This window comes from Scyliorhinus canicula, chromosome 4 (assembly GCF_902713615.1).
Source record: "Scyliorhinus canicula chromosome 4, sScyCan1.1, whole genome shotgun sequence".
Classification (NCBI taxonomy): domain Eukaryota; kingdom Metazoa; phylum Chordata; class Chondrichthyes; order Carcharhiniformes; family Scyliorhinidae; genus Scyliorhinus; species Scyliorhinus canicula.
Genome location: NC_052149.1, coordinates 22,556,697 through 22,570,629, shown reverse-complemented (window position 1 = coordinate 22,570,629; position 13,933 = coordinate 22,556,697). Strand labels below are relative to the sequence as shown.

At 43.1% G+C, this 13,933-nt stretch overlaps 1 protein-coding gene across 4 annotated transcripts in view; it reads right to left on the bottom strand.

The window, feature by feature from the left end:
- Positions 1-780: 780 nt before the first annotated feature.
- The window catches only part of ccdc18 (coiled-coil domain containing 18), a 182,276-nt gene continuing 169,123 nt past the window's right edge, over positions 781-13,933 (bottom strand). For 3 of the 4 annotated variants that reach the window (XM_038793852.1, XM_038793853.1, XM_038793850.1), the window contains 4 exons: positions 9,375-9,572; positions 6,386-6,952; positions 5,407-5,503; positions 781-1,321 (listed from right to left, as the gene is read on the bottom strand). In XM_038793852.1, coding sequence (XP_038649780.1) covers positions 5,441-5,503; positions 6,386-6,952; positions 9,375-9,572 — 828 coding nt within the window. In that variant the 3' untranslated portion in view covers positions 781-1,321; positions 5,407-5,440. The remainder of the gene's footprint in view (positions 1,322-5,406; positions 5,504-6,385; positions 6,953-9,374; positions 9,573-13,933) is intronic. The other variant, XM_038793851.1, reaches the window with a different exon arrangement.

Genomic DNA, 13,933 nt, shown 5'->3' with positions numbered 1-13,933 from the left:
CATGCCCTCTGTTCAGACTATGTTCGATATTATCCTTACATAGGAGTAGACAATGAGGATGGTATTCGAGACCTTAAAGCATGGGTCCTCCTAAACAGGGAATAGCACTGGAGCTGAAAGTATAAAATGAGGAAATATTCTTTCTCCCTTCCTTGAAGCAGAAAAAAGAAGTGTAGCATGCTCCCTTTATATTAGATAAAAATCACACAATGGACAGCACATCCACTCATCTATATTCTCTACCCCTGGGAGGTACTGGAGTGTTTGAAATCAGGAAATCCCCATGCACAAAATAAATGATCTGGGACATTCTGCTCCATTATTCACGTTACATGTTTGTACAGCCCCGATACACAAAAATGTGTTGGAGAGTGTGGACATTGGTGTACACCCAGGTTATTTCTATTGTAAAGCTGGCTGGCAACAGTTTACACAGCTACCACATTCCAGAACGTTTACACCCTCAAAACAAGAGTTTGCAATCAGGTACCTGACTCAGTCAGACCTTTATGGGGTTACACCATGCACTGCACACAGTGCCTGTTATCAGGCTGCTAGTCACAAATTAAAATCAGCGAAATTCACAGAAAAGGAACTTTCAATGCTCGCCACTCATCCTTGAGCAGTGAACATCGAGCCAACATTGCAGATGTGGGCAACTTACAGCTATTTGAATTACTTTCCTAAATGCAGTTGTAACTCATTCCTGGAGAACATGGCCGTCCAGAATAGACTTGAGTAAATATATATTTTTTTAAAAGATGAAAATAAACATAGCAATACAGAAAGGAGCATTTATTTTACATAGAAAAAATAAATATTTCAATGAAATACATTTGTTTTATTTCTCTGAACACAAAATGTTTCTTAACATTAACAAATGAATTTTTCGACACCCACTTGTAAAATAAATTACCAGCATTGACAACATGAATTTAGGCAACCTTTATTTTCAAAGCTTCTTGTGCAGTGAAGGCAAAGTCACTGCTTTTGTTCAGAGCTGCACACCTCACCTTCATACTACTGGTCAATAAGCTTGCTTGCCAATCACTGATTCTGAACTCTATCTTCATCTTTTAGTTGATGTTATTCACGTGACTGCTCTTGTTCAGAAAGTTCAGCCACATTTACAAAATACTGAAGATAAGCCAAAAGAACACCTACATGGAGAGTCCGCAAAATAAATTAGTTAAGCATTCTTGAACCGTTGAAGTTTCCAAACTACTTTGGATTTCATAAAATTTCTACACCAGATATTTAAATTAATAAAGAGAAACTGGTGTCCAGTGCATAGTTTTATCCAGTGGAATTCAATGCATATCTTCAGTACATTTGTAATTTGGGAAGGAGGGGATTTGGGAGAAGAGAGAAAAATATTTATAGGTTAGTTCACATTTGATAATAAGTACATCTTGGAACAAACATCATTGAGAAATCTTGCAGAGGAGTGAACACATTAAATGTACAAATAATGTTAATCTGATCTGCTGCTTTATTAAAACAAGTGCATAAAAGCATTGTATTTTATGTGTTTAATTTAGTATGAGTGGTTCCGACCACAAGGTAATTTTCTACCCACTCCTAGTCTTTATTTAACCACTTATTGCACCTTCCATCTGAGAAGTGACACCACAGCATCAAATGAAAGTGGTTTATTGTAATCAGAACTAAATTAGGTTCTCTGAGATATACAAGGCCTTCAACATACCACAAAATCCCATAGTGCAATTCAGAAGGAAGCAGACGCAATATGAATTTCAGATGAGGAATTAGGGAACATGAATCAAGTGGTGGTTAAAGAGGTAAGAGTGAAGAATCAGGTATAGGCTCTTCAGCATTCTGAGCCTGTGAGGCTATTTATTTACATCATAGAACATACAGTGCAGAAGGAGGCCATTCGGCCCATCATGTCTGCACCAACGCACTGAAGCCCTCACCCACCCTATCCTGGTAACCCACTAACCTCTCTTAACTTTTCTTTTTGGTCACTAAGGGCAATTTATCATGGCCAATCCACCTAACCTGCACATCTTTGGACTGTGAGCCTTTAATGAGGCTTTTTAAAGTAGAAAGTGGTGGACAAATTTGAAGGGTTTGTAACATTGGGACTAGTAGAAGCTGAAGCATCCTACTGCCATGAGGGTGTGACAGGTTTATTAAAAGCTATTTCTATCATGTTAGACCCTCGAGCCAGTCTTGCCATTCAATGAGATTAAGGCTGATCTATGACCCAGCTCCATATACACGCCTCTACCCCATACCCCTCATTAGCTTTTAACATGGCTCTAATTAACAACTGACCCAGGATCAATTGCCTTTTGTGAAGCAGCATTCCAAACATCTTCTCCACACTAAACATTGCAGTGTTTTCTAACTTCACATTTTGAAAGGTCTGGCTCTGATCTAAGAATATATAATAGTGAAGGAATGCACGGAAGCCTGGACTACCTGTGCACCTAGTCCAATTAATTCCCGCTACCCTAATCTCATTTGCCTAAAGACTACTGACAAATTAAGTTCTTTACCCGTCAGTCTGGCCTCAATAAAACTCGAGAGGGATCTGTAGGTATAGTATTATGTATTTTTAAATAACTTGCAAGGCTGACCCACTCTATAGAGATTCAGAACACATGCAGTCTCCTGAAGCCCCCAGAAATGAGTGAGGTCGGAGACAAAGAGATTTCTGCACATATCGTTCAAATGGCATCAAGTTTCACATACAAGATTCCCATACGTCATCCTATACACCTCCTGACCTGGCCATATATCCTGATTGGCTCACTTCGCATTCCTCAACCCTGGGCCTCTTGTTACCCAGCATCCTTTTCACCACCCTCTGCACGAGGCTCCCTTCCCGCCCTCCCTAGCCATGCTTTGCTGAATCCCTTTGTTCTTTGTCTGTGAACTCACTACCATCAGACTGGCTCTATCATCTACATTATTCTAACTAATAATCCTATTTTATATCACATTCGTCTGTTCAATTCCTCACTACATGTGACCTTCACTCGGCACCGTTAAATCAACTAGTATTAAATAAATGTTAAATTATGGAAAGCAAAAACAATGAAAGCTAATATCAAAAATGCATCTGTTGATTAAGTAATACGCTTTTTGTTTTTAAAGTGGCTATTAGTCAACAGGTTGAGCTGAGCATTTGGAACATTGCCTAAGCGCGTTACTTCGAAGTCTCATGAAGAAAATGAAACAATGCCCTTCTCATTAAACGTCATTTGCCTGTAAAGTTTTCAGCCTGTGATGACAAACTACAATTTCAATAAAAGAGATCACCTTTTGGAACAAGCTTCCCTGTGTTCTATGAAATTAGTTCTACAGGCTGATTATCCAAGGTCACTTAATTTGAACATTTTTTAAAGTTAGGTTTAACAATTTTCTTCTTAGCTGGAGATGATGATTCCTGGTTGTTTTTTAAAAAATTTAGAATACCCAATTCATTTTTTCCAATTAAGGGGCAATTTAGCGTGGCCAATCCACCTAGCCTGCACATCTTTGGGTTGTGGGGGCGAAACCCACGCAAACACGGGTGAATGTGCAAACTCCACACGGACAGTGACCCAGAGCCGAGATTGAACCTGGGACCTCGGCGCCGTGAGACTGCAGTGCTACCACTGCGCCACCGTGCTGCCCTGATTCCTGGTTGTTTAACCCACATAAAGTAAATTAAACTTTTATGCCTCTGTTATTTGTGAGTTGTGTCCCCTGATCCTCAAATACCTTTCACTCTCTGGCAGGATGGAAGACATTTCCGAAAGGTTTCTTATTTGTGTAGTTCTCATGCTTAAAATCATATCAAGATGATTGTGCATAGGTGCTGGAAACTAAGGAACTAGCAGTATAAGCAAAGATGAATGATCTCGGATTATTGTTCTATTTCACTTAATTTATCAGCGTGATACTCATTATTGTAAAATCTGTTAGATGTTAAAGGGTAGTCTCAACAGCTGGGATAGAATGTTTCATTCTGGAGACTAGGTGCAGTAGCGGACGGGGTTTACAGCACATTTCCCACTGTATGGCAGGGTGTGTTCTCATGCATACTTTGAACCTGATTAATTATGCATTGATGAGCTGCTTGGGTGGCAGGGTGGGCACTGATTTGTCCACCCCACCATTGCCTTATGGAGTCAAAGGCCTTGTTGACAGCCTCCCCAGTAACCCTGGAGCCCATAGTTATTACTGTGGACATTCTTGCCCTCCCCTGAACCCATCACTGTGGGTCTCCCCATGCCCCATGTGGACCTAACCCCTCCCCATCTTGAGGCCGTGTACATGGTCACTTACAGAGACAATCCAAATGACACTTTGAAACGTTTCTGTTAGATCGTGCCCTTTGTGTTACTTTGTGCAAGCCTTAGCCACCACCACTCCATCCCTCCAGTCATGTGTGTACGTGACATCCCGCTTGTGCTGCACTAACCCCACTTCTCAAACTATTCCCTACTCTAGAGTCTGTGTGCATCTCCTCTCTCATGCTATACGAAACCCACTGCCATGCCATGTCTGTGTTCACACCTTCCATCTCAAGATCCAGTTCCCACCTCCAGTTATCCCTTTGCCTGTCATCCCTTCCTCCCACTCCTCCCCTGTTCCCATCACCATCATGTATTGGTTAACACCACGCGTCACAAACACATGTGCACATGCACACACAGTGCAGTCCTCCTGGAAAAGTGTAGTATGCACCGTGATCAGCTCAGTTAGATACATCCACCAACCTTACACAGCAGCTTTGGCGTCACTGATGACTGAGCAGTGATGTTGCAGGTGGGCTCTGAATGCTGCGCTCACCTCGAAGTCACAAGCGAAGCGAAGTCACAAGCGAAGACAACTGCACCCCACCTATATCCAGTCCTGATTTAGACTGGTCTTGTAGTTTGGCATTACTATTCGTAGAGTTGGCCCCGGCAAGGGGAAGGAGGAGCCTCCATAATGACTCACCCTCAAAGGGTGGGGAAGAAACTTTAACTTGTTGGGGCTAGGGAAGCAGACCTCAGCAATCGGAGGGGTAGATCATCCAGTGGTAGTGTTGGTGCCTTGTAGGCAGCCATTGGGGGCATCTCTGAGGGCTGTCAAACATCAAAAAAGGAAGCCCACACCACTTTCTCCCAGAAAACTGCTAGGAGACCACCTCGATATACTACTGGTTTCCCCACAAAGCGGAGTGGCGTTCCTGCCTTTCAATGTATCCCCTGGTGGAGGGACGGGTCAGGCTATCTAGAACCCTTCCACCATAATTGTACCAGCCTTGTTTCCAGCGGAAATACTTGCTAATGTTTCAACAAGTTTGCTTCTGACTCACAGAAAGCTGGTATGTAAAAAATTGCCAATCACATTCAAAACTTGTAAACTGAAGACCCATACAGATTTATCCATGTTATAACCTACCACTGCTGAAGATGAAGCAAATGACTTTTTGTAGCTATTTCAATGGCACAGAAGCATGACTTTGCACATTTAAATCAGCTTCCGCAAGGTAACTGTCCTGTTAGAAAGTTAAATTCAAAAATTAGCAAATGATTACAAAGATTAACAAGAACATATGCAGCCAGACAGTCAGTAGTAAGGACACTGTTATAGTTGGAAAACAGGTTTAGAAAGAAGGTCATAAAGAAGAAAATGACCGTTGTTATCTCATTAACAAAGCTGGTCAACCTGTAAAGGGAAAACCTTTAAGATGTTGGATTTCTTATTCCAGCAGATGTCCATTATCTCTGGTCTATTGCTGCTCTGCTGCTGTGGCTCAATTTATCTTAATTCAATTAGCTTAATTCATGGGCCTCAGCTGCACCGGTGGGGTGTGTGAAGGAGATGGGAGCATCCAGCTTTAAATTGACAAAGTATACTTAAATGCTTATTTAAATATGGGTGTGAACCAGATTGCATTACCTGCAGCAGGCCAGGAGCAGCATGTGCTTGATTCAGCGCCCATTACGGAGCCTGTTTAGGGGCTCTCCTGGCATAGTGGGATGTAAATTGTAATGATCTGGAATGTTTTACCTAACTTAGTGGTGCAAGTAAATTCAGTAGTAACTTCCAAAGTGGAATTCGATTTACACTTGAAAAGGAGAAATTTGCTGGGTGAATAACTGGATAGCTCTTTCAAAGAGTAAGCACAAATTCATTGGGACAAATGAGCTCCTGTTGAGCTGCATCGTTCGGTGTGTGCTAATTAATTGCAATAGTTTGCAGAAAATTCCCCTTGTTACGAATATCACCAGCAGGAGTACGTTTCGGATGTGCTGTAATGTGATCACACACAAGACAATGTTGTTTTAATTGCTGAAATTTCATCATATAAAGACTGCAATAGCTTAGAAATCAATTAGCAAATAGATTTGCAACTTAACAAACATACAACACATACCTGATTTGGAATTTTGTGCTTTCCTGTTGAACATTCTTCCATTTTTGGTTTGATGTGTTCTCTGGACAAACCTGGTGACTTGTCGAGTGGAGATCCCAGTTTAGTACTGCTTTGTTCCATCGAAATTAAATGATTCAACATTCCACTTAATGTTTCCATGTTACTATTGCTAGTCAGATTGACGAGCTCCAAATCTTCTTCAGCTTCTGCTTTTGGAGACTGACTGAATAAAGCAGCATTCTCTGATTTCCCTGCACAGGATGCATCTTCAGTATCTTCTACGCTTATATCCTGGGTGATGAAAGACTGCTCAAGTATTTCACGAATCCTGTTAGAGTAATTCAGGGCATGTAACGCTGAACCAATATCGGTGCCATATTTATCATTCGCACTAATAGGTCTGTTCATGTTTCTGGCCAAAGGGTAAAAACTCATGAGCTGCGTTGTGCAGTCTTTTCTATTATTGGATTCATTTTGAGATTGTAACATGGGAGACGGTGGTTGCTGTTTACTCAAAGCTCTTTCAAATCCAGAAATTTTGACTTTCAGTCTTGCTATTTCTGATTCCTAAATTTAAAAATGGAAAAGAAAACTACATTATCATGTAATGCGAATTATCCGAGTTCCGTTTCTCTGTTAACACCTTACGCTAGAAGTTTTACCAAAAAGAAATTTCAAAAAATGAATCACTTAAACTGCGACATTTTAAATGGAACAGGCACAACAAATGAAAATCTATTCAAAGAGTTGATTCTTTGAATGGTCAGAGAAAAGTTCCTGTTTCAATTCTCTTTGACAATAACAATAATGATAACAGTCATAAGCATTCGCCCATCCTCAATGAACAACAAAACATATTAACAACTTAAATTAACAAATATTAAGTTAAATAACCATAGACAAAAAAATAGAAACAATAAATAACACACTGCCCCCCCCCCCCCCCCTGCCGGGTTGCTGCTGCTATTGACCAAGATACCTATCTTTGAGCCAGAAAGTCCAGAAAAGGCTGCCACCGTTTATAGAACCCTTGTACTGATCCTCTCAGGGCAAATTTGACCCTCTCCAATTTTATAAATCCCGCCATGTCACTGATCCAGGTCTCCACACTTGGGGGCCTCGCATCTTTCCACTGCATCAAGATCCTCCGCCGGGCTACTAGGGACGCAAAGGCCAAAACATCGGCCTCTTCCGCCTCCTGCACTCCCGGCTCCGCCGCAACTCCAAAAATCGCGAGTCCCCAACCTGGTTTGACCCTGGATCCAACCACCCTCGACACTGTCCTCGCCACCCCCTTCCAGAATTCTTCCATGCTGGGCATGCCCAGAACATATGGGCATGATTCGCTGGACGCCCGGAACACCTGGTGCACCTGTCCTCACCCCCAAAGAATCTATTCATCCGAGTCACAGACATATGGGCCCGGTGCAGCACCTTAAATTGGATGAGACTAAGCCACACACATGAAGAGAAAGAGTTGACCCTCTCCAAGGCATCCGCCCAAGTCCCATCCTCTATCTGCTCCTAGTTCCCCCTCCCATTTAGCCATCAGCTCCTCCACTGACGACTCCTCCACCTCCTGCATTACCTTATAAATGTCAGACACCTTCCCCTCTCCGACCCACACCCCAGAAAGCACTCTGTCCATCGCCCCCCGCGAGGGCAGCAAAGGAAATTCCTCCACCTGTCGCCTGGCAAACGCCTTTACCTGCAGGTATCTGAACATGTTCCTTTGGGGGAGCCCAAATTTATCTTCCAGTTCCCCCAGGCCCGCAAACCTCCCGCCAATAAACAGGTCCCTCAATTTACTGATGCCCACCCTATACCACCCGCTAAATCCCCCATCCTTGTTCCCGGGATGAACCGATGATTTCCGCACTCCAATCCTGGTAGATCCGTACTACCCCATTATCCCAATTGCTGCTCTTCACCCTCTTGGCCACGCGCAGCACACACTCCCGATCACTGAACCGGTGGAACCTCACCAGCAACGCACACGGGGGTTCATTCTCCTTAGGCATCCTGGCCAGTACTCAGTGGGCTCCCTCCAGCTCCAGGGGCAGATAGAAAGATCCTGCTCCCACTAGCAAGTTCAGCATCATGGCAACGTAGGTTGTCAGATCCGATCCCTCCAGCCCCTCCGCAAGGCCCAAGATCCTCAGATTCTTCCGCCACATGCGGAGATCAAGCTCCTCGAAGCGGTCTTGCCACTTCTTATGGAGTGCCTCGTGCCCCTCCACCTTACTCACGAGGACCACGGCCTCCTCCTCTTGTTCAGCGGCCTGCTCCTGCAACACCTGGATGGCAGCACCCTGGGTCGTCTGAATCTCCGAAAGCTTTTTATTCGTTTCCTGCAGAGAGCTCAGCACCTCAGCCTTAAAATCTGCAAAACAGCGCAGGAGAGCAGCTTGCTGCTCCTGCGCCCACAGCCTCCACTCCTCTGGTGCTCCGCCGGCCGCCATTTTGGAATCCTTCCCCCGTTTTATCTGGGGAGCTGCTGCCGTTTTTTCCCGCTTTCCACTCCGAGTTCGAGGCATGAAACGTGGAGAAAGTTGATCACCATACCTTCTCCCACCGGGAGACGACGGAAAAAATTCCGTTTTGGGCTCTAAAAAGAGCCGAAAAGTCCGTTTGAATCGGGAGCTCCCAAATGTGCGGCTTCCTACGTCATCGCCGCCACCGGAAGTCCTGTTTCAATTCTCTAATTTACAATCCCCTGTCTTAAGTTCTCTGGAGTTCCTTCTTTAAACCCACTTTTCTTTCCCGCCATTTTTAAAGGTCTTTGCAAAATCTCTTATCAAGCTTCTGGTCAGCCACCACAGGCTCTCCTTTTCTGCCTTCGCTTCTGTTTTCCAGATCATTATCTGTAAAGTGTTTCAAACTTTTTTTTTACTTTGAAGGATTTAAAAAAATATTCTGGACACAATGTTAGATTTTCGCTCTCAGACTTATTTTTGGCTAGCCAAATGTTTCAAAACAAAAATCCTACCTTAATTATTTGGCCTTCTTCGGCAGCGCTTATCACCTCTCTTTGAGTCTTAAGTTCTGACTCAAGGTGAAGGATATGCTCCTGAGCCTTTTTGAGGTCCTGCTTCAATTGCAGCAACTGGTCACTTGATTTTTCAGTAGTCGGGCTCTCTGCAATGGGCGGTAGCGGACGGGCACTGCTTTCTTTAAGCATAATGACCTGTAACAAAAATAATTGCACACTTTTAAAGTTTCGTTATTGGCGTCTTAGAACCAACCAGTTATTTGTCTGCAGATAAAATAGATTAGAAGTGAGCTCTCTCTGAAATATATATAGTCAGCCATTATTTGTAGACGATGTTCTGAATTAATCACAGAGCTGCCAACCTTTTCCAACACAAATCGGTACTCCAGATATCAAAAATCAGTATTTTGGCAGTAAAATCGGTATTTTCGTTTCAAAGAAAAAATGCACACCAATCTGAAGTACAAATCTAAAACATGAATGGAAAATGCAAATCTAATGCAGTTACATAGATGTACATCATGAGTGGGTCTTTTCAAATTAAGTTTCAAACATTCAGTAAATCTAACAATGAAAAATTCCACAATACTGCACAGAGAACAATGCAGCAGGGTTTAAATTACTCATTTATGAATATTTAAATGATTACGGGTGGATTCCTGATCCCCAGAGAGCACAATAGAACCAAAGGCTACCTTCCTAACAACTTTCAAACATTTTAAAATTGCATCACATCACACCATACACTTTTCAATGCTGTACGGGCCTGCACACATACGATTGTGTAGTCAACCCGCGACATGATTTTTAAAATCCCAATAAAGGGTTGTACTGGCACCTCGGTGCGTGACCGCGCGAAGGATCACACACATGCTCTGCAGAGTGTGAGGGGGGTGGGGGATGAAAGCGCGGGGCCCTCCGTCTTCCAGCAGCAGGAAATCCGTGCTAGTTGGCAGGGCTGCAAGAGCCATATATTCATAAGTTTTAGGATATAATTTTTAGTTTTAAGAGATGAAAGTGTTAAATGCAAGATAAAATAGAAAATCCTGATGAAAAACTGGTAATAATCCGCAAGTGAATGTAATTCAAACAAGCTGGGAATTAGTTATAGTTAATAGCTACTCTTATGTTTATCTTACAAGGTCAGAGCGAGACGTGTAAACATTTGAACAGTGAATGGCCCATTTTTGGACCCCTTGTAGAGCCAGGATATTTTTTGTCATCTCTATAAAATAAACAAAAAGCTAACAAAAGGTGGTAAAACTCCATTAGAGATGGAAATTATTCATATAGGCTACAGAATTAGAGTTCTGCTGAAGGTAAAATAATTTATTTGCATTTCTGGTTGAAACATCCCAAAGCATGTAAGGTTGGGATGTTGAGTCAGAAGGTTCTTTCGTTTAATTTATCTGTGCAGACAGAAGCAGGCAGTTCAGTTTGGGAACAGACATAGGTAGTTGGTGAACACTGCATTTCACCAAATTGAGAGTCAATGTGAGGTGACCGTCAGTTCCGTCTGCATTCCAAGGAGAAAGAATCTCATCATTCATTGTAATACGAATATTAGACTCTTCTGAAGAGTCATATGGAACTCGAGATATTACCTGTTTTTCTCTCCACAGACGCTGCCAGACCCGCAGAGTCTGTCCAGCACTTTCTGTTTTTATTTCAATTAAGGCAATACTAGCGCCCTCACCCCCCTGGGAAACAGCAAGCTAGATTTCTACTCCAAATCTCTATCCAGCAATCTCTACTGGAGGTGTGTGTGTGTGTGTGTGGGCTTTGGGTTAAAGCAGGATTAGGTTTGGCTATGGTTCAATCAATGACAAAAAGCCTGTCAAAACACATTTTCAAGTCTCCTATGAACAAGGCGACACAAAACTTTACAAGCTTAAATAAAATAACTCAAGGTAGCTGTAGGGGACAAGCTGTTTTTACAGAAGCCAAAAGGTGCTTTTCAGCTACATTTAGAAAGCAAAGGGTCATTAAGCACTGTACTGCAAAACTGACGGATATGGCAAATACATTAAATGGCTACTGATGATCCTATGTCACCAGTATTGGTACATCATGGAGTTGATGCTAAAATTGAAAGTGGATGTGGATAAAATAGTGATCTTTGACAGGAACCGTAAAGCATTCAATTGAGGTTATTCAAGGAAATGAGAGTTGCGTTTTATGAAGCACTTGCTCATACATTTAACAGCTTATTTAGGTCTGGGAATGTCTCCATAGACTGGATAAAGACCCGTGCTTGTACAGGATGCATGTATTTAAAAAGACAGCAAGTCTGTAGCAGAAAATCATAGGTCTGTTATTTAATTTCAGGTATCGGCAAGTTATTTGACGGACTATAGGCACGTATGACTTCAACCAATTCAGTCCCCCCACCCCCAATTCCGATTGATTTCAATTTTATTCAGGCTCCTTGAGGGAACTGACTCTTGCCGCAGATCTGGAACTCAGTTCTTCTGTCAAGTTTGGATCAAGGCTGTAACAAGGTCTGAAGCAGAGGCCGAACCCAAACTGAGCACTAGTGTAGAGATCACTGCTATGTAAGTGCTGCTTTCAATACCACATTCCATTGCTTTGTTGATGATTAAGAGTAGACTGACGGGGCAGTAATTGGCTTGATTGGATTTGTCCTGGGACAGCATTTTACTTCATAGAATCCCTACAGTGCAGAAGGGTGGTACTATCTTCCAGGACTGCACTTTGCAGATCACAGAGGCCTAAGATAGAAACATCCCTTTTAATCCTAGTGCCTGATACCTTAAAAATTACCACCCCCAACCCCATTCCCTAATCTGCCCAACAGCCCAGACGTACTTTTTTCCTGGGATCCACTGACCTCCCTGTAATACTTCATAGAATTTACAGTGCAGAAGGAGGCCATTCGGCCCATCGAGCCTGCACCGGCTCTTGGAAAGAGCACCATACCCAAGGTCCACACCTCCACCCTATCCCCATAGCCCAGTAACCCCACCCAACACTAAGGGCAATTGTGGACACTGTGGGCAATTTAGCATGTCCAATCCACCTAACCTACACATCTTTGGACTGTGAAGGGCAGCACGGTGGCCTAGTGGTTAGCACAACCGCCTCACGGCGCCGAGGTCCCAGGTTCGATCCCGGCTCTGGGTCACTGACCGTGTGGAGTTTGCACGTTCTCCCCGTGTCTGCGTGGGTTTCACCCCCACAACCCAAAAAATGTGCAGAGTAGGTGGATTGGCCACGCTAAATTGCCCCTTAATTGGAAAAAATAATTGGCTAATCTAAATTTAAAAAAAAAAATTTTTTTAAAAATCTTTGGACTGTGGGAGAAAACCGGAGCACCTGGAGAAAACCCATGCAGACACGGGGAGAACATGCAGACTCCGCACAGACAGTGACCCAAGCCGGGAAGCGAACCTGGGACACTGGAGCTGTGAAGCAGTTGTGCTAACCACTATGCTACCGTGCTGCTCTGCTTTATGTAGACATGACAGACCTGGGCAATTTTCCAGTGTCCAGTGGCTGCCAGTGCACTGGAACAACTAATGGTCTGACTAGGTCTGGAGCACAAGTCTTCACTGTTACACTCAGGATGCTGTCAGGGCCCACAGCCGTTGCTGTATCCAGTGCCTTCAGCCATTTGAAGAGTTTTGAAGAGTCATAGGAACTTGAAATGTTAACGGTTTCGTTCTTAACAGATATTGCCAGATCTGCCGGGTTTTACCAGCATTTTCTGCTTTTACTGCCTTCAGCCATTTTGTGATTTCTCATGGAGTGAATCAAATTGGCTGAAGATAGGCATCTGTGATGCTGGCAACCTCAGGCAATTCTGGATCATCCACTCGGTACTTCTGGCTGAAGACTCGTAATTCCTTCATGGGAAGTGGCTATTGGTGGTAAAGCCAACATTTGTTGCACACCCGAATTACCCTGGAACTGAATGACTCTGCCATTTCAGAGGGTAGTTAAGAGTCAACCACATTGCTGTGGATCTGGAGTCACATGTAGGCCAGACCAGGTAAAGCATGGCAGATTTCCAACCCTGAAGAACATTAGTGAATGAGATGGGTTTTTACAATAATTGATGATAGTTTCACGGTCATCATTACTGAGACTAATTTTCAATTCCAGATTTAACTATTATGAAGATGGCTACAAATGCTTCAGCTTCGTCTTGTGTATTGATGTTCCTTCATTAAGGATAGAGAGGTTTGTGAAGCGTCCCCATGCCGTTAGGTCACAACTAAGACCTCGGTGGAATGTAGAGTTTTGATCTTCTCTGTTGGCCATGGAATGCTTAGCTCATACTATTGCATGCTGCTTCCGCTGACGAGCATTCATGTGTTGTAGTTTCACACAGTGGCATCTCATTTTTAGGTATGCTGGCACTACCCAGGCATGGTCTCGAACACTTCACATTGAACCAGGGTTGATACCCCACTTTGATGGTAATAGTAGAGTGAGGGATAAGCCAGACTATTACTCAGTGAGAAACACTTGGATGTAATCAAAAAATTCCAAAAGGAAATTATTAACAGGTTAATTAATGTCTTCTCAGAAGC